Raw genomic sequence first — 21,290 nt, 5'->3', positions numbered from 1 at the left:
GAACACAGTATTGGTAACTTGTTTATGTATCAGAGTACTCTAGAACACAGTATTGGTAACTTGTTTATGTATCAGAGTACTCTAGAACACAGTATTGGTAACTTGTTTATGTATCAGAGTACTCTAGAACACAGTGTTGTAACTTATGTATCAGAGTACTCTAGATGTATCAGAGTACTCACAGTATTGTAACTTGTTTATGTATCAGAGTACTCTAGAACACAGTATTGTAACTTGTTTATGTATCAGAGTACTCTAGAACACAGTGTTGTAACTTGTTTATGTATCAGAGTACTCTAGAACACAGTGTTGTAACTTGTTTATGTATCAGAGTACTCTAGAACACAGTGTTGTAACTTGTTTATGTATCAGAGTACTCTAGAACACAGTGTTGTAACTTGTTTATGTACAGTAGAACACAGTTGTAACTTGTTTATGTATCAGAGTACTCTAGAACACAGTGTTGTAACTTGTTTATGTATCAGAGTACTCTAGAACACAGTATTGTAACTTGTTTATGTATCAGAGTACTCTAGAACACAGTGTTGTAACTTGTTTATGTATCAGAGTACTCTAGAACACAGTGTTGTAACTTGTTTATGTATCAGAGTACTCTAGAACACAGTGTTGTAACTTGTTTATGTATCAGAGTACTCTAGAACACAGTGTTGTAACTTGTTTATGTATCAGAGTACTCTAGAACACAGTAACTTGTTTATGTATCAGAGTACTCTAGAACACAGTATTGTTGTTTATGTATCAGAGTACTCTAGAACACAGTGTTGTAACTTGTTTAAGTATCAGAGTACTCTAGAACACAGTGTTGTAACTTGTTTATGTATCAGAGTACTCTAGAACACAGTGTTGTAACTTGTTTATGTATCAGAGTACTCTAGAACACAGTGTTGTAACTTGTTTATGTATCAGAGTACTCTAGAACACAGTGTTGTAACTTGTTTATGTATCAGAGTACTCTAGAACACAGTGTTGTAACTTGTTTATGTATCAGAGTACTCTAGAACACAGTGTTGTAACTTGTTTATGTATCAGAGTACTCTAGAACACAGTGTTGTAACTTGTTTATGTATCAGAGTACTCTAGAACACAGTGTTGTAACTTGTTTATGTATCAGAGTACTCTAGAACACATGTATCAGAGTGTAACTTGTTTATGTATCAGAGTAGAAACAGTGTTGTGTTTATGTATCAGAGTACTCTAGAACACAGTGTTGTAACTTGTTTATGTATCAGAGTACTCTAGAACTCTAGAACACAGTGTTGTAACTTGTTTATGTATCAGAGTACTCTAGAACACAGTGTTGTAACTTGTTTATGTATCAGAGTACTCTAGAACACAGTGTTGTAACTTGTTTATGTATCAGAGTACTCTAGAACACAGTGTTGTAACTTGTTTATGTATCAGAGTACTCTAGAACACAGTGTTGTAACTTGTTTATGTAACTCTGTTTGTTGTAACTTGTTTGTATCAGAGTACTCTAGAACACAGTGTTGTAACTTGTTTATGTATCAGAGTACTCTAGAACACAGTGTTGTAACTTGTTTATGTATCAGAGTACTCTAGAACACAGTGTTGTAACTTGTTTATGTATCAGAGTACTCTAGAACACAGTGTTGTAACTTGTTTATGTATCAGAGTACTCTAGAACACAGTGTTGTAACTTGTTTATGTATCAGAGTACTCTAGAACACAGTGTTGTAACTTGTTTATGTATCAGAGTACTCTAGAACACAGTGTTGTAACTTGTTTATGTATCAGAGTACTCTAGAACACAGTGTTGTAACTTGTTTATGTATCAGAGTACTCTAGAACAGTGTTGTAACTTGTTTATGTATCAGAGTACTCTAGAACACAGTGTTGTATTGTAACTTGTTTATGTATCAGAGTACTCTAGAACACAGTGTTGTAACTTGTTTATGTATCAGAGTACTCTAGAACACAGTGTTGTAACTTGTTTATGTATCAGAGTACTCTAGAACACAGTGTTGTAACTTGTTTATGTATCAGAGTACTCTAGAACACAGTGTTGTAACTTGTTTACTTGTATCAGAGTACTCTAGAACACAGTGTTGTAACTTGTTTATGTATCAGAGTACTCTAGAACACAGTGTTGTAACTTGTTTATGTATCAGAGTACTCTAGAACACAGTGTTGTAACTTGTTTATGTATCAGAGTACTCTAGAACACAGTGTTGTAACTTGTTTATGTATCAGAGTACTCTAGAACACAGTGTTGTAACTTGTTTATGTATCAGAGTACTCTAGAACACAGTGTTGTAACTTGTTTATGTATCAGAGTACAGTATTGTAACTTGTTTATGTATCAGAGTACTCTAGAACACAGTGTTGTAACTTGTTTATGTATTTGATTCGTTCAGTGGCCTGCAGGGTCACACAGCAGGCCTGGGATTGGCTCCGGGTTTCCTGTCCTGCCATTGGTCCAGTCGCACGTCACTCAGAGTTCTCTGTGCGCTGATTGGTCGGCAGGCGGCGGGCGGGCGGTGATGGTTTCCGTTGTGTCGCTGCGGTCGGTCGGTGTCACAGAGCGGGACGAAGTTTAGAGAACAGCCGAGACGAGAACCGTGTCCCCGGAGGCTGCGACACTACCGGGAGCTCCAGCCCCCGTCCCGGTCCCCGGTCCCCCGGTAGTCCCGGTCCCCGGTCCTCCGGTCCTCCGGCCCCGGTCGTCCGGCAGCAGATGGAGGCTGCTGCGGCTAAGACGAAGCCTCCGGGCCGCCTGCTGCTGTCCACGCAGCTGGACGCCAAGGACGAGCTGGAGGAGGTAACAGAACCCGGAGAACCCGGAGAACCCGGAGAACCCGGAGAACCCGGTCCACGGGCCGGGAGAGGAACCAGCGGTACAAAGAGCCGCAGCTAGCCGTGCTAGGCTAGTTAGCATGGCTAGTTAGCATGGCTAGTTAGCACGGCTAGTTAGCACGGCTAGTTAGCATGGCTAGCATAGCGCTGTGTGTGTGTGTGTGTGTGTGTGTGTGTGTGTGTGTGTGTGTGTGTGTGTGTGTGTGTGTGTGTGTGTGTGTGTGTGTGTGTGTGTGTGTGTGTGTGTGTGTGTGTGTGTGTGGCCTCTCGGCTGCTAGTTAGCTGACAGTTAGCTTAGCATGCTAGCTCTACGTAAACATATGGATGAGACAGTGACAGGTGCGCATGCGCCGTGCTCGAGTCCACATGTCAGAGATACTGTGTTTATACTTCACTAGTACTGAGAGGACAGTACTTCTTCTTTCACTGTTTAGAAGTACTAATACTGTGTTTATACTTCACTAGTACTGAGAGGACAGTACTTCTTCTTTCACTGTTTAGAAGTACTAATACTGTGTTTATACTTCACTAGTACTGAGAGGACAGTACTTCTTCTTTCACTGTTTAGAAGTACTAATACTGTACTTCTTCTTTCACTGTTTAGAAGTACTAATACTGTGTTTATACTTCACTAGTACTGAGAGGACAGTACTTCTTCTTTCACTGTTTAGAAGTACTAATACTGTGTTTATACTTCACTAGTACTGAGAGGACAGTACTTCTTCTTTCACTGTTTAGAAGTACTAATACTGTGTTTAAACTTCACTAGTACTGAGAGGACAGTACTTCTTCTTTCACTGTTTAGAAGTACTAATACTGTGTTTATACTTCACTAGTACTGAGAGGACAGTACTTCTTCTTTCACTGTTTAGAAGTACTAATACTGTGTTTAAACTACACTAGTACTGAGAGGACAGTACTTCTTCTTTCACTGTTTAGAAGTACTAATACTGTGTTTAAACTACACTAGTACTGAGAGGACAGTACTTCTTCTTTCACTGTTTAGAAGTACTAATACTGTGTTTAAACTACACTAGTACTGAGAGGACAGTACTTCTTCTTTCACTGTTTAGAAGTACTAATACTGTGTTTAAACTACACTAGTACTGAGAGGACAGTACTTCTTCTTTCACTGTTTAGAAGTACTAATACTGTGTTTAAACTACACTAGTACTGAGAGGACAGTACTTCTTCTTTCACTGTTTAGAAGTACTAATACTGTGTTTAAACTACACTAGTACTGAGAGGACAGTACTTCTTCTTTCACTGTTTAGAAGTACTAATACTGTGTTTAAACTACACTAGTACTGAGAGGACAGTACTTCTTCTTTCACTGTTTAGAAGTACTAATACTGTGTTTAAACTACACTAGTACTGAGAGGACAGTACTTCTTCTTTCACTGTTTAGAAGTACTAATACTGTGTTTATACTTCACTAGTACTGAGAGGACAGTACTTCTTCTTTCACTGTTTAGAAGTACTAATACTGTGTTTATACTTCACTAGTACTGAGAGGACAGTACTTCTTCTTTCACTGTTTAGAAGTACTAATACTGTGTTTATACTTCACTAGTACTGAGAGGACAGTACTTCTTTTAATCAGCATCAGTGTGAATCAGCTCTCCAGAGCAGATGGAAATGTCCTCCACTCATTATGTTTAAAAGTATGCAGACATAATACTACACTGTGAAAATACTCGTCAGAGACAGATCCTCACTAATAACAAGGAAGAAACTAGAAACCATGGCAACCAAAAGAAAACAGAGTATGTGTTCACTGTTGGACGGTGATGCTCTCGAGATGTAGTACAGTAAAAGTACAATATGTACCTCTGAGATGTAGATGTGAAGTAGTAGGAAATGGAAATACTGAAGTTAAGTACACGTTCCTTGAATGATACTTGAGTAAATGTCCTTAGATACTTTCCACTACTACCAACATGTCAGTAATCCTCTTGGGGTTGATGTACCTGTAAAGGGTCTTAAAGTATTTGCTCACATGTCATACAGAAACGTTCATAACCATGGTGTGATTGCAGAGATTGGAGCGCTGCGTCGGTATCGTCCAGTCGTTGACCAATGGGCTCTCAGAGAGAGAGGCCAACGACGCGCTCACTGCCAACGTAAGAGATGCACCCTGTACTCCTACAAGTACTGCTACAAGTACTGCTACAAGTACTACTGCTAATACTGTGACAAATACCGTCCTGCAGGTGTGTAAAGGTCAGCAGCAGCATGAGGAGGTGTGTCTGGGACTGTTCTCCCTCGTCCTCACAGAGCCGACCCAGGCCCAGAGGGTGAGACACCGCCGCCGCATCGCTGTTAATGTGTGACATCACTGTGACGTCACTGTGACATCACTCTGTGTTTGTGTGCTGACAGTGTTACAGAGACTTGGCGCTGCTCAACAGAGACGGGATGAATGTGGTTCTGGTGAAGATCAACCAGATCCTGATGGAGAAGTTCCTCAAGCTGCAGGACGTCGCCAGAACACAGGTAAACAAACACAGGTATTCAGGTACACACACAGGTGTTCAGGTACACACACACAGGTGTTCAGGTACACACACAGGTGTTCAGGTACACACACACAGGTGTTCAGGTACACACACAGGTGTTCAGGTACACACACAGGTGTTCAGGTACACACACACAGGTGTTCAGGTACACACACAGGTGTTCAGGTACACACACACAGGTGTTCAGGTACACACACAGGTGTTCAGGTACACACACAGGTGTTCAGGTACACACACACACACACACAGGTGTTCAGGTACACACACAGGTGTTCAGGTACACACACAGGTGTTCAGGTACACACAGGTATTCAGGTACACACACAGGTGTTCAGGTACACACACAGGTGTTAAGGTACACACACAGGTGTTCAGGTACACACAGGTGTTCAGGTACACCGCAGGTAAACGGGTAGACACACAGGTGTTTACGTACACACACAAGTATACAGGTTCAGGTATACACACAGGTAAACAGGTACACACACAGGTGTTTACGTACACACACAGGTATTCAGTTACACACACAGGTAAACCGGTACACACACAGGTATTCAGGTACACACACAGGTATTCAGGTACACACACAGGTATTCAGTTACACACACAGGTAAACCGGTACACACACAGGTAAACCGGTACACACACAGGTAAACCGGTACACACACAGGTATTCAGATGTTGATTAACGGGTTGATGTGTGTGCAGCTGGTTTGGCTGGTCCGAGAGCTGGTGAAGAGCGGAGTCATTGGAGCTGATGGTGTCGTCATGACGCTGCTGAAACAGATTGCAGGTCAGATATATATCTTTCTATACACTGAGTATCTGTTCCATCATGTAGAGTATCACAACTGTGAGTCCACGTGTCCTAAAGTGACGCTTTCACTGTGTGTTTTAAATCCAGGTGGAGATATTTCCAGCAAAAACCTCTGGTTGTCTGAGAACGTCCTGGACATCCTGCTGGACCAAAAGTAGGTTTCCCTTTGAAATCTATTTTAACCAAAGTTTATTCAGACTGTAGTACATGTGATGTGTTTCTGAAAATACTCTCAGCAAGTATAACGTCAAACTTTTACTGCGTCACAGAACAAGATATAGTTTTCATCACACTAAAAGCTTAATGCTGTGCTTAACGGGCTGACCTCCATGTTGGCTAAAATGACCTCTACATGCTGCTGGAGTCCAAGACACAAAAGTACAAGTACTGTGAAGCCGGAGGGACATCTTCTACCATTGTTACGTATTTATTTGGATCACAACATTTTTGACCAAAGACATCGATATTGATATTGCAACGATCTTGTAGGGTTGATTATTGGTGATTTTACTATACTTTTACTGTACTTTACTGTACTGTGAAGCAGCAGAGGGGTCTGTACTGTGAAGCAGCTGCATGGTCTGTACTGTGAAGCAGCCGAGGGGTCTGTACTGTGAAGCAGCTGCATGGTCTGTACTGTGAAGCAGCCGAGGGGTCTGTACTGTGAAGCAGCCGAGGGGGGGTCTGTACTTTGAAGCAGCTGCATGGTCTGTACTGTGAAGCAGCTGCATGGTCTGTACTGTGAAGCAGCTGGAGGGTCTGTACTGTGAAGCAGCTGGAGGGTCTGTATTGTGAAGCAGCTGCATGGTCTTTACTTTGAAGCAGCTGCATGGTCTGTACTGTGAAGCAGCTGGAGGGTCTGTACTGTGAAGCAGCTGGAGGGTCTGTACTGTGAAGCAGCTGGAGGGTCTGTACTGTGAAGCAGCTGGAGGGTCTGTACTGTGAAGCAGCTGGAGGGTCTGTACTGTGAAGCAGCTGGAGGGTCTGTACTGTGAAGCAGCTTAATATGTTCCTCGCTGTAGGGAATGGGTGTTGAAGAGTGGGATGCTGATAGCGATGTCGGTCTACACCTACCTTCGCCTCATCGTCGACCACGGAGCACCGAACTTGCTGATTCTGCGTCAGAAAGAGGTCGACTACTGCATCTCCATGCTTAGGGAGAAGGTAAGGAAGGACGGAAGGAGGGAAGTCTGTTTGTATTGATTACCCAGGTGGTCTCTCTGACGATCCCGTCTCTCTGTGTAGTTCATGGAGTGTCAGATCATTGGCAGAGATCTGGTTCGTCTGATGCAGAACGTTGCTCGGATCCCAGAGATGGAGCTGGTGTGGAAGGACCTGCTGCACAACCCACAAGTCCTCAGTCCTCAGTTCACTGGTAAACTACACTACCCATAATCCTCAGTTCACTGGTAAACTACACTACCCATAATCCTCAATTCACTGGTAAAATACACTACCCATAATCCTCAATTCACTGGTAAACCACACTACTCAAACAGAGAGGTTTGGCTCCAGCAGGCTGTGGGAGTAGCGTTAGCTGCTAACGCTAGCGCCACTCACCTGGAGTACTTTGAGCAGCAGGTTGGAGGCCTCACCTGTAATCTGATGTGTGTCTCAGGTGTTCTCCAGCTGCTCACCGCTCGCACCTCCAGGAAGTTCCTGGCCTGTCGTCTCACACCGGACATGGAGACCAAGCTGCTGTTCATGACCTCCAGGGTACTCACACAATACACACAGTGTATACTATATATATATATACACAGTACACACAGTATATACACAGTACACACTGAATACACCTGGCTGACTGATTGTACCTGTGTCCAGGTGCGTTTCGGGCAGCAGAAGCGGTATCAGGACTGGTTTCAGAGACAGTACCTGTCTACAGCAGAGAGCCAATCACTGCGCTGCGATCTGATTCGCTACATCTGTGGAGTGGTCCACCCGTCCAATGAGGTGCTGAGCTCCGACATCCTGCCGCGCTGGGCCATCATTGGCTGGCTGCTCACCACCTGCACGGTAAGGGGACGTGGCCTTGGGCTGTCAATCTGAAGCTCATCCTCTTTTTAAATCAATAACCAAGCAACGGATTGATCGTTTGTCTCCAGTCGAACGTCGCCGCCTCCAACGCCAAGCTGGCTCTCTTCTACGATTGGCTGTTCTTCAATCCTGAGAAAGACAGCATCATGAACATAGGTGACACACACACGTTTATTCTACACTTGTGAGGACCCTCCTTAAATGTGTTCACCAACTCTAACCTTAACCCACACCAGTAGTTACCGATACTAACTGATGATAGTTACGATACTAACTAATGATAGTTACGATACTAACTAATGATAGTTACCGATACTAACTGATGATAGTTACGATACTAACTAATGATAGTTACGATACTAACTAATGATAGTTACGATACTAACTAATGATAGTTACCGATACTAACTGATGATAGATAGTCTAACGATACTAACTGATGATAGTCACGATACTAACTAATGATAGTCACGATACTAACTGATGATAGTCACGATACTAACTGATGATAGTCACGATACTAACTGATGATAGTCACGATACTAACTGATGATAGTCACGATACTAACTGATGATAGTCACGATACTAACTGATGATAGTCACGATACTAACTAATGATAGTCACGATACTAACTGATGATAGTCACGATACTAACTAATGATAGTCACGATACTAACTGATGATAGTCACGATACTAACTGATGATAGTCACGATACTAACTAATGATAGTCACGATACTAACTGATGATAGTCACGATACTAACTGATACTAATAATGATAGTCACGATACTAACTGATGATAGTCACGATACTAACTGATGATAGTCACGATACTAACTAATGATAGTCACGATACTAACTGATGATAGTTACCGATACTAACTGATGATAGTCACGATACTAACTAATGATAGTCACGATACTAACTGATGATAGTTACGATACTAACTGATGATAGTCACGATACTAACTAATGATAGTCACGATACTAACTGATGATAGTTACCGATACTAACTGATGATAGTCACGATACTAACTGATGATAGTCACGATACTAACTGATGATAGTCACGATACTAACTGATGATAGTTACACGATACTAACTGATGATAGTCACGATACTAACTAATGATAGTCATAGTCGATACTAACTAATGATAGATACTAACTGATGATACTACTAACTAATGATAGTTACAGATACTAACTGATGATAGTCACGATACTAACTGATGATAGTCACGATACTAACTAATGATAGTCACGATACTAACTGATGATAGTCACGATACTAACTGATGATAGTCACGATACTAACTGATGATAGTCACGATACTAACTAATGATAGTTACCGATACTAACTAATGATAGTCACGATACTAACTGATGATAGTTACCGATACTAACTGATGATAGTTACCGATACTAACTATAGACCTGAACCAGCCCTAACTATAAACCTGAACCAGTCCTAACTATAGACCTGAACCAGTCCTAACTATAAACCTGAACCAGTCCTAACTATAGACCTGAACCAGCCCTAACTATAAACCTGAACCAGTCCTAACTATAGACCTGAACCAGTCCTAACTATAAACCTGAACCAGTCCTAACTATAGACCTGAACCAGCCCTAACTATAGACCTGAACCAGCCCTAACTATAAACCTGAACCAGCCCTAACTATAGACCTGAACCAGCCCTAACTATAGACCTGAACCAGCCCTAACTATAGACCTGAACCAGCCCTAACTATAGACCTGAACCAGCCCTAACTATAGACCTGAACCAGCCCTAACTATAGACCTGAGTTAATTTAATCAATATTTAACTAGTGAAGTTTGTGACTCTTGTTGTGTTTTGTGTGACAGAACCAGCCATCCTGGTGATGCATCACTCCATGAAACCTCATCCTGCCATCACTGCTACACTGCTGGACTTCATGTGCAGGGTAACACACACACACACACACATACACACACACACACACACACACACACACACAAATGCTCTGTATTGATCATCTCTCCTCCTCAGATCATCCCTCACTTCTTCCCTCCGTTGGAGACTCAGGTCCGGCAGGGCGTCTTCAACTCGCTCACCTTCATCATGGAGAAGAGGGTGCTGGCGTAAGACACACACACACACACACACACACACACACACACACACACACACACACAGTCAGTCAGTCCACCCCTTGTTGTTATTGATCAGCCTCTTCCTCTTTCAGTCATCTTGCTCCGCTGTTTGATAATCCAAAATTGGACCGAGAGCTCCGGTCGATGCTCAGAGAGAGATTCCCCGAGTTCTGCAGCTCGCCATCCCCCCCCACTGAAGGTAACACACACACACAACACACACACACACACACACACACACACACACACACACACACACACACACACACACACACACACACACACACACACACACACACACACACCGTATTGACTTCTGCAGATATAAGATTACTGCAGGACTTTGATCAGTAGACTGGTTAAACATTTAATGACAATCACGTTCTGTCTGTCTGTCTGCTGCAGTCAAGATGGAGGAGGCCACTTCCTTGGAGATGGACAACCATGTGTTGGACAAGGAAGACGGTTGCTATGACAACACAGAGGCAGCCTTCAGCGACGACGAGGAGGAGGTCCAAAACAAAGGTGAAGAACCAGTACATCCAGTTTACCAGTGTACATTACATTACATTACAGTCATTTAGCAGACGCTTTTATCCAAAGCGACTTACAGGAAGTGTGTTCAACATAGGTATTCAAGAGAACTACTAGTCACCAGAAGTCATCAGTGCATCTCCTTTCTTAAACAAGCATCTCAAAGCATAAACCAGAGCAAAAGTACAGAAACAAACTAATATGAATGCAATAAGTGCTACGAGGAAGGCTCAGGGTGGTACTTCATGAAGAGGTGAGTTTAAAGATGGGCAGTGACTCTGCTGTCCTGAGGTCAGTGGGGAGTTCATTCCTCCACTGAGGGGTCAGGACAGGAAAAAGCTGTGACCGGGTGGATCGGCTGCAGGGACCTCTGAGCGACGGGGCAACCAGTCACCCCGAGGCAGCAGAGAGGAGTGGTGGGGGTTGTAGGGCTTCATGGCCTGGAGATAGGAAGGAGCTGTTCCTCTCACTGCCCTGTAGGCACCAGAGTCTGTAGCTGGATGCTCCTACAGGGAGCCAGTGTGGAGAACGGAGAAGGGGAGTTGTGTGGGAGAACTTGGGTCATTGAACACCAGACGAGCTGCAGCTTTCTGGACGAGCTCCAGAGGTCTGATGGCCGATGCCGGGGCTCCAGTAGTGAGTTGCAGTAGTCCAGGCGGGAGATGACCAGAGCCTGTAGAGCACCTGCACCGTCTCCTCAGGGAGGAAGAGGAGAATCCTCCTGATGTTGTAGAGGAGGAATCTGCAGGAGCGTGTGACCGATGCAATGTTTGCTGAGAGCGACAGTTGGTCGTCCAGGGTCACACCCAGATTCCTCACAGTCCGAGTTGGCGTCACCACGGCATCATCAATGGTGATGGACAGGTCTCGGTGCGGGCAACCCTTCCCTGGGAGGAACAGTAGCTCGGTTTTGTCCAGGTTCAGCTTCAGGTGGTGTGTCGCCATCCACTTCGAGATGTCAGCCAAGCACACAGCAATGCGTGCCTCCACTTGGGTGTCACCGGGAGGAAACGACAAGACCAGCTGGGTGTCATCGGCATAACAATGGTGAGAGAAGTCATGCGAGCGAATAACAGAACCCAGAGATGTTGTGTAGAGCGAGAAGAGAAGGGGGCCCAGAACTGAACCTTGTGGAACTCCCGTAGTCAGCATGCGTGGTTCCGACACGGCCCCCCTCCATGTCACCTGGTAGGATCGGCCTGTCAGGTAGGATGCAAGCAGGGAGAGTGCAGAGCCTGAGACGCCCATCCCCTCGAGGGTGGAGAGGAGGATCTGGTGGTTCACCGTGTCAAACACCGCTGACAGGTCCAGGAGAATCAGGACAGAGGAGAGAGAGTTCGCTCTCGCAGCGTGAAGCGACTCTGTCACCGCAAGGAGGGCCGTCTCTGACGAGTGACCCACCTTCAACCCGGACTGGTGGGGGTCCAAGAGGTTGTTCTGGTGGAGGTAGGAAGACAGTTGTTTAGAGACAGTGCGTTCAAGTGTTTTGGATAGAAAGGGTAGAAGAGAAACCGGTCTGAAGTTCTTGACATCAGAGGGGTCAAGTGATGGTTTCTTCAGAAGGGGGGTGACTCTGGCAGTCTTGAAAGCCGAGGGAAAGCATCCCGAGACGAGAGATGTGTTGATGAGGTGGGTGAGGAAAGGAAGGAGTTCAGTGGCAATAGACTGAAGAAGAGGGGAGGGGATCGGGTCAAGAGGGTGGACAGGGAGAGGGGGGCTGAGAGAAGGAGGATCTGATATTGTTTACCTTCTTGACATCATCAGGGAGAAGGGAGGAAGTAGGAGGAGGGGGTGGGGTTGGAGGAGTGAAGAGAAAGTTTCAAAGAGTTTTTTAGGATTGGAAGCAGAGGTTAGGATTTTAGAGCGGAAGAAAGCCGCTTTAGCAGTAGCTAGAGAGGAGGAAAAGGTGGAAAGGAGAGATCGGCGCTTAAGAAGGTCCTCCGGGAGTTTGCCTGTTCTCCATTTACGCTCAGCCGCTCTTAGGCTCCGTCTATCAGTACGCACTGAGTCCCACAGCCATGGGGCAGGAGGAGTTGTCCAGAGAGAAGGAAAGATCAGAACTGTGGAACAGAGACAAGAGAGTATTTCCATATTAAGACTACATCAACAAAACAAATGTACAAATCATTGAAGTAAAACAATATAAACAATATCTTATATATATAAAACATAGCAAGCATAATAAATATTACACATTCACAAAAAGTAAACAGATAACCTATTTGGTTTGGGTGATGTTTGGTACAATGTTATAAATCACTAACCAGTACACCCAGTTTACCAGTGCAACCACTGTAACCAGTCAGACCCGAGGGTCTGCAGCTGACTGCTGTCTGTCTGTCCACCAATCACTGTTCAGGCAAGAAGAGGGAGTTCAGGTTTCATCCAATCAAAGAAGCGGTGGTGGAGGAGCCCGCTGACATCACACCTTGGCTCGACCAATTAGACGACACCATGAAGGAGAAAGTCCAGCAGCTGCAGAAAACCAGGTGAGACCCTGAAGACTCAGTGTGTTCATTGATCATTGATCAGTCAATACTTATTGATTATGTCTCCTCAGTGACAGAGACTCAGTGTGTTCATTGATCATTGATCAGTCAATACTTATTGATTATGTCTCCTCAGTGACACAGAGACTCAGTGTGAGGTGATGCAGGAAATCGTAGATCTGATCCTGGAGGTGAGTTTTCTTAGATCAGTCTGTGTAGTACTGTGTTCTACTGTGTTCTTCTATGTTCTACTGTGTTCTTCTGTGTTCTACTGTGTTCTTCTATGTTCTACTGTGTTCTACTGTGTTCTTCTATGTTCTACTGTGTTCTACTGTGTTCTTCTATGTTCTACTGTGTTCTACTGTGTTCTACTGTGTTTTACTATGTTCTACTGTGTTCTCATGTGTTCTGTGTTCTACTGTGTTCTACTGTGTTCTTCTGTGTTTTACTGTGTTTTACTGTGTTTTACTGTGTTTTACTGTGTTCTACTGTGTTCTACTGTGTTCTACTGTGTTCTTCTGTGTTTTACTGTGTTCTACTGTGTTTTACTCTGCTGTTCTGTGTTGCAGGAGGACTTTGACTCGGAGCAGATGTCTGCTCTGGCTTCTTGTCTGGCTGAACTGTTTAAAGATCACTTCAGAGGAGACGTCCTTCCAGACGAGATCACTGAGGAGTAAGACAAATATTGTTAGGTTATATGTATCTACACTCAAAACCACTACAGAAGGACTCAAAACCACTACAGAAGGACTCAAAACCACTACAGAAGGACTCAAAACCACTACAGACGGACTCGAGATGACTACAGACTGACTCAATACAACTACAGACAGACTCAAACCCGCCTCAGAGACTCAAAAAAAAGTTCTATTACCTTTCAGGAACCCGGTACAGATCCAACATGGATCAGACGGTCTGTCTGTCTGTCTCTCTGATTACCTGTCTGTCTCTCAGGTCCCTGGAGGAGTCGGTGTCCAAACCCGTCTGCCTGGTCTTCAGGAACCTGGTCACGATGCAGGAGGATAACAGTGGCTTCTCTGTGCTGCTGGACATGTTGGCTGAATTCTACCAGAAACAACCTAAGATCGGGTATCATCTGCTGTACTACCTCAAAGCCAGGTGAGACCCGGGGTGTGTCCCAACATGAGGTTATTGTCCATGGAAAAGGAATAGAAGGGACATTGTTATCAACAGATGAGTCATGACTTTGTTTGGCTCATTTTGGGGGAATTAGCAAGCTAGCTGACTAGCGGCTCCACCATGCTTTCATGCTACACTGGTTACAGAAAATGGGCCAAACATTGGCTGGTATCCAGAGAGGGAGGGGCTAGTTCTAGACGCTCACCTGTCTCCGCTGACCATTATACTGTGCGTGTGTGCAGCAAAGCGGCCAACGGTAAGATGATGCTGTACGAGTCCTTTGCTCAGGCGACGGCTCTCGGTGATCTGCACACCTGTCTGATGATGGACATGAAGGCTTGTCAGGAGGACGACGTCCGGCTGCTCTGCTACCTCACCCCCTCTATATACTCTGAGGTACGTACACATCCTACCACCATGTGACAAGGTCACCGGAGGACTCTTGAGATCTTTTGGGGTCTCTTGAGATCTCCTGAGATCTCTTGCGGTCTCTTGAGATCTCTTGCGGTCTCTTGGGGTCTCTTGCGGTCTCTTGCGGTCTCTTGGGGTCTCTTGCGGTCTCTTGGGGTCTCTTGGTCTCTTGAGATCTCTTGGGTCTCTTGAGATCTCTTGAGATCTCTTGCGGTCTCTTGGGGTCTCTTGAGGTCTCTTGAGATCTCTTGCGGTCTCTTGGGGTCTCTTGAGATCTCTTGGGGTCTCTTGAGGTCTCTTGAGATCTCTTGCGGTCTCTTGGGGTCTCTTGCGGTCTCTTGAGATCTCTTGGTCTCTTGAGTCTCTTGGGGTCTCTTGAGATCTCTTGCGGTCTCTTGGGGTCTCTTGCGGTCTCTTGAGATCTCTTGTGGTCTCTTGAGATCTCTTGCGGTCTCTTGAGATCTCTTGAGATCTCTTGAGGTCCTGAGGTCTTGATGAACAGGTGAACATTTCCCTTCAGTTCCCAGATGAGACACTGAGGAGTGGTGAGCTGCTCAACATGATCGTGGCCGTCATCGACTCCACACAGGTGAGAGCTGATCCAGACCTGTATCACCTGTTCAGTAACCAGGATGTAAACTCTGATCCAGACCTGTATCACCTGTTCAGTAACCAGGATGTAAACTCTGATCCAGACCTGTATCACCTGTTCAGTAACCAGGATGTAAACTCTGTGTGTAGTTACAGGAGCTGATGTGTCATGTGATGATGGGGAACCTGGTGATGTTCAGGAAAGACTCTGTCCTCAACATCCTCAGTGAGACACACACACACACACATCTCATAGTGTAGTGGACTCTGTCCTTCTGTGTCCTCCTCTGTCCTCATGTGTCCTCATGTCTCTTCCTGTGTCCTCCTCTGTCCTGATGTGTCCTCCTCTGTCCTGATGTGTCCTCCTGTCTCTTCCTGTGTCCTCATGTGTCCTCCTGTGTCCACAGTTCAGTCTCTGGACTGGGAGACATTTGAGCAGTACAGCACCTGGCAGCTGTTTCTGGCCCACAGCATCCCTCTGGAGACCATCATCCCCATCCTGCAGCACCTCAAATATAAAGGTGAGTCCGGTCCAAGAGACGTTTTCTGTCCTCCGTTCTGGTGGGACACTGTCCTCACAGATGTTCTGTCTCTTCTGTCTGCAGAACATCCAGAGGCCTTATCCTGTCTGCTGCTGCAGCTCCGCAGAGAAAAGTACGACACCAACAAACAAACTGCTGATGGAAAGAGTTGTAGAGCTGTCTGTCTGTCTGTCTGTCTGTCTGATAATCTGTCTGTCTGTCTGTCTGTCTCTCTCTCTGATAATCTGTCTGTCTGTCTCTCTCTCTGATAATCTGTCTCTCTCTGATAATCTGTCTCTGTCTCTCTGATAATCTGTCTGTCTGTCTCTCTCTCTGATAATCTGTCTCTCTCCCTGATAATCTGTCTGTCTCCCTGATAATCTGTCTGTCTGTCCTTCTCCCTGATAATCTGTCTGTCTGTCCCAGGCCGAGTGAGGAGATGGTAAAGATGGTCCTGAGTCGTCCGTGTCACCATGAGGACCAGTTCACCACCAGCATCCTGAGACACTGGGCGTCCAAATACGACGACACGCTGGGAGAACACATCAAGGCCCAGCTGATCAAGAACAACAACCAGCCCCGCAAGAGACAGAGGTGAGGACAGACAGGGAGACAGGAGTGAGGACAGACAGGGAGACAGACAGGGAGACAGGGACAGACAGGGAGACAGAGGTGAGGACAGACAGGGAGACAGAGGTGAGGACAGACAGGGAGACAGGAGTGAGGACAGACAGGGAGACAGGAGTGAGGACAGACAGGGAGACAGGAGTGAGGACAGACAGGGAGACAGAGGTGAGGACAGACAGGGAGACAGGAGTGAGGACAGACAGGGAGACAGGAGTGAGGACAGACAGGGAGACAGGAGTGAGGACAGACAGGGAGACAGGAGTGAGGACAGACAGGGAGACAGAGGTGAGGACAGACAGGGAGACAGAGGTGAGGACAGACAGGGAGACAGGAGTGAGGACAGACAGGGAGACAGGAGTGAGGACAGACAGGGAGACAGGAGTGAGGACAGACAGGGAGACAGACAGGGAGACAGGAGTGAGGACAGACAGGGAGACAGGAGTGAGGACAGACAGGGAGACAGACAGGGAGACAGGAGTGAGGACAGACAGGGAGACAGGGACAGTGAGGACAGACAGGGAGGACAGACAGGGAGACAGGAGTGAGGACAGACAGGGAGACAGAGAGTGAGGAGACAGGGAGACAGGAGTGAGGACAGACAGGGAGACAGGAGTGAGGACAGACAGGGAGACAGAGGTGAGGACAGACAGGGAGACAGGAGTGAGGACAGACAGGGAGACAGAGGTGAGGACAGACAGGGAGACAGGAGTGAGGACAGACAGGGAGACAGGAGTGAGGACAGACAGGGAGACAGGAGTGAGGACAGATGGACAGACAGGGAGACAGAGGTGAGGACAGACAGGGAGACAGGAGTGAGGACAGACAGGGAGACAAGAGGAGGACAGACAGACAAGAGGTGAGGACAGACAGGGAGAGGTGAGACAGAGGACAGATGAGGACAGACAGGGAGACAGAGGTGAGGACAGACAGAGGTGAGGACAGACAAGAGGTGAGGACAGACGGACAGACAAGAGGTGAGGACAGACAAGAGGTGAGGACATACGGACAGACAAGAGGTGAGGACAGACAGAGGTGAGGTGACGGACAGACAAGAGGTGAGGACAGACAAGAGGTGAGGACATACGGACAGACAAGAGGTGAGGACAGACAAGAGGTGAGGACGGACAGACAGAAGAGGTGAGGACAGACAAGAGGTGAGGACAGACAAGAGGTGAGGGGACAGACAAGAGGTGAGGACATACATACGGACAGACAAGAGGTGAGGACAGACAGGGAGACAGAGGTGAGGACAGACATGGGGGACAGTCCTCTGGAGGACTAACCGGTCCGTCTCTGTCTTCAGTCTTCGTAGCTCCAGCAGTAAACTGGCTCAGCTGACCCTGGAACAGATCCTGGAGCACATGGACAACCTGAGACTGAGTCTGAGCAACACCAAGAACAACTGTCAGTACACACACACACACACACACACACACACACACACACACACACACACACACACACACACACACACACACACACACACACACACACACACAGTGATTGATTGGTTATTGATAGGTGATTGATTGTATATTTGTCCGTCAGTCTTCACTCAGACCCCGATCCTTCAGGCTCTGCAGCACGTTCAGGCCAGCTGTGATGAAGCACACAAGATGAGGTACACACACACACACACACACATCAGTACTCACTTACACTGGTGGATGACATCACACCAGGTGCTGATGACATCACTTCCTGCAGGTTCAGCGACCTGTTTGCTCTGGCGGAGGAGTATGAGGACTCCCAGTCGAAGCCTCCCAAGTCTCGCCGTAAAGCTCCCGCATCCTCGCCGCGCTCCCGGAAAGGAGCGGCCCCGCCCACCAACAACGATGAGGAGAGCGCCTCCAGCAGCGCCTCGGTACGTACGCCAGCGGTCCATCCGGGTCCGGCCGGGTCCTGGTCCCACCAGGTCTCTCATTGGTTTGGATGAGACCACATCTGTTGTTCTGTGTTTCAGGAGGAGGAGGACTCTAAGCCCAAAGCCCCGAAGAGGAAGAGGAAAGGCTCGTCGGCCGTCGGCTCGGACAGCGACTGATGGACGCTCGGACCAATCACACGCCAGCATCCACTGAGACTGTCAGCAAACCAGGAAGAGGCCCCGCCCCCTCCCGACAACATGCACTGACCGCCACGGGAGGGGCGGGGCTCAGACACCATGAGACTGATGCTGTTCCCAAGGAGGAGACCGGCAGGTCAAAGGTCGCCGTGTGGCTTCCATGTGGCGGTTCTCCCATAATGCACTTGGAGGAGGAAACCACGAACTGTGGGAACCAACAGACTGCTTTTAATCCAGGGAACATGATGATGATGATGAAATACAATGAAGAAGATGAGTGTGGTTGTTTGTGGGTACTTCTGTCCCCCCTTTTTTGTATTTTCTCTTTTTTTTGGAGGGGGAGTTGGGGGGGGGGGGGGGGCTCTGGACTCTTATTGTGGAGGATCCGGAATTCCTGCTATTTTGAGCAGCTCCTTCCTGTCTGTCTCGCTGCAGTAAAATCTCCTCGTCTGTTCATCAAGTTGTCTTTTGTTACATTTTATCAGAGAGTCAAAGTGAAAACATAAAAACATCAGAAGGACTTTGGTTTGGTCGTCTTCTGTCTCGTCTTCAGCAGACGTCCTGTCGTCAGGAGGAGTTCCTCAGGGAGACGTCCTGGGTCCTCTGTCGTTTCTGTTACCGTCCATACAGAGAAAGACGTTTTCAACACATACTGCTAATACATGAATGTAAAAGTACACAGACTGCAGTATACTACAATGTGGTAAAACTACACATACTGCAGTACACTAGAATGTGGTAGAACTACTCATACTTCAGTATACTATAATGTAGTTAAACTACTCATACTGCAGTATACTACAATGTGGTAGAACTACACATACTTCAGTATACTATAATGTAGTTAAACTACTCATATTTAAGTATATTAGAATTTGGTAAAACTACTCATACTTCAGTATACTATAATGTAGTTAAACTACACATACTTCAGTATACTATAATGTAGTTAAACTACACATACTTCAGTATACTATAATGTAGTTAAACTACACATACTGCAGTATACTATAATGTAGTTAAACTACACATACTGCAGTATACTATAATGTAGTTAAACTACACATACTTCAGAATACTAGAATGTGGTAAAACTACTCGTACTTCATAATGTAATCATAATGTAGTCATAATATATTCATAATGTAGTCATAATGTATTCATAACATGTGGTTGAATACAGAGGATGTCCACACACTAACTGACTTCTCTTCCATCGTTTCTGATCCATCAACTGACAGGAGAATCTCAAAGCTGATTGGCTTTCACAACACAGCGTCACGCAAATTTTCCGCCGGAGTTGAAATATTTCAACTCGCCCGTTACCAAAGGCGCCAAAACCACGATCGACGAGATAGATCAGTCTGTCCAACTCTGTTCTGACAGTAATGGAGAGGACTCAAAGGATGAGAAGAGTCAGTTAAAGATAACACATGCTCCATCAGAAGAGTCAGTTAAAGATAACATGCTCCATCAGAAGAGTCAGTTAAAGATAACACATGCTCCATCAGAAGAGTCAGTTAAAGATAACACATGCTCCATCAGAAGAGTCAGTTAAAGATAACACATGCTCCATCAGAAGAGTCAGATAAAGATAACACATGCTCCATCATCAGTTAAAGATAACATGTCCATCATGCTCCATCAGAAGAGTCAGTTAAAGATAACACATGCTCCATCAGAAGAGTCAGTTAAAGATAACACATGCTCCATCAGAAGAGTCAGTTAAAGATAACACATGCTCCATCAGAAGAGTCAGTTAAAGATAACACATGCTCCATCAGAAGAGTCAGTTAAAGATAACACATGCTCCATCAGAAGAGTCAGATAAAGATAACACATGCTCCATCAGAAGAGTCAGTTAAAGATAACACATGCTCCATCAGAAGAGTCAGATAAAGATAACACATGCTCCATCAGAAGAGTCAGTTAAAGAATCTTTCAGTTAAAGATAACACATGCTCCATCAGAAGAGTCAATAAAGATAAACGATGATAACACATGCTCCATCAGAAGACAGTTAAAGATAACATGCTCCATTGGACTCCATCAGAAGAGTCAGTTAAAGACATGCTCCATCAGAAGAGTCAGTGTGCTCCATCAGAAGACAGTTAAAGCAATGAACTAGATCAGAAACTAACAAGCTCCAGGAAGAGTGGAATCCATCAGAAGAGTCGTGTCATGCTGGAATCAATGAACCAGCAGGAGAGAAAGTTAAGAACATGATGGTAGATTTATTCAGCCAGGTTTCTCCAGACATCGCAGACCAGCTTCTCTGTGGACGTCGCTCACAGACAGTTCCTGTCACGTGCACACAGGGATAAAGTCTGGAAGGAGGCCAGAACATCGACCATACTCAAAGAAAGGAAGATTAGAATCTTCAAGACCTGACACAAGAGGCCAAGGATGCAGGAACAAGCTGTGGCCGCTGGTGGAACGGGCGAGGGAGGAGGGGAAGAAAGCCGGCTTCAGGGGAGCTTTGGCTCATACTGATGGTAGAAGGGTTACGGTGAATAACATGTAAGCAAGGAGGGCTCTGAGCTGCTCTTTATGGACA

The 21,290-nt window shown here is 45.7% G+C and overlaps 1 protein-coding gene across 1 annotated transcript; it reads left to right on the top strand.

The window, feature by feature from the left end:
• The first annotated feature begins 2,502 nt into the window (after positions 1-2,502).
• Positions 2,503-19,447, top strand: ints3 (integrator complex subunit 3). The gene is made up of 29 exons (XM_054605515.1): positions 2,503-2,800; positions 4,875-4,958; positions 5,049-5,132; positions 5,218-5,331; positions 6,063-6,147; positions 6,259-6,325; positions 7,194-7,335; positions 7,417-7,546; positions 7,790-7,887; positions 7,999-8,190; positions 8,280-8,367; positions 10,089-10,168; positions 10,255-10,346; positions 10,451-10,557; positions 10,764-10,883; positions 13,252-13,381; positions 13,518-13,572; positions 13,951-14,054; positions 14,336-14,500; positions 14,764-14,917; positions 15,453-15,521; positions 15,674-15,749; positions 15,931-16,044; positions 16,129-16,177; positions 16,471-16,638; positions 17,975-18,075; positions 18,220-18,292; positions 18,379-18,535; positions 18,635-19,447. Exons 1-29 carry the CDS (start codon positions 2,717-2,719, stop codon positions 18,710-18,712), a joined length of 3,060 nt encoding a protein of 1,019 aa, XP_054461490.1. The 5' UTR covers positions 2,503-2,716; the 3' UTR covers positions 18,713-19,447.
• The last annotated feature ends 1,843 nt before the right edge of the window (positions 19,448-21,290 follow it).

Source organism: Anoplopoma fimbria, chromosome 10 (genome assembly GCF_027596085.1).
Source record: "Anoplopoma fimbria isolate UVic2021 breed Golden Eagle Sablefish chromosome 10, Afim_UVic_2022, whole genome shotgun sequence".
NCBI lineage: Eukaryota > Metazoa > Chordata > Actinopteri > Perciformes > Anoplopomatidae > Anoplopoma > Anoplopoma fimbria.
This window is presented reverse-complemented; position numbering and strand designations above follow the sequence as displayed.

What these genes read in the sequence shown, in the direction of transcription:
- ints3 (XM_054605515.1), top strand. Translation starts at nt 2,717, where the DNA reads ATGGAGGCTGCTGCGGCTAAGACGAAGCCTCCGGGCCGCCTGCTGCTG. An exon ending in AGACAGCATCATGAACATAG is followed by an intron (nt 8,368 to 10,088) that starts GTGACACACACA and finishes TTTGTGTGACAG; the next exon opens with AACCAGCCATCCTGGTGATG. An exon ending in CTCTGTCCTCAACATCCTCA is followed by an intron (nt 15,750 to 15,930) that starts GTGAGACACACA and finishes CTGTGTCCACAG; the next exon opens with TTCAGTCTCTGGACTGGGAG.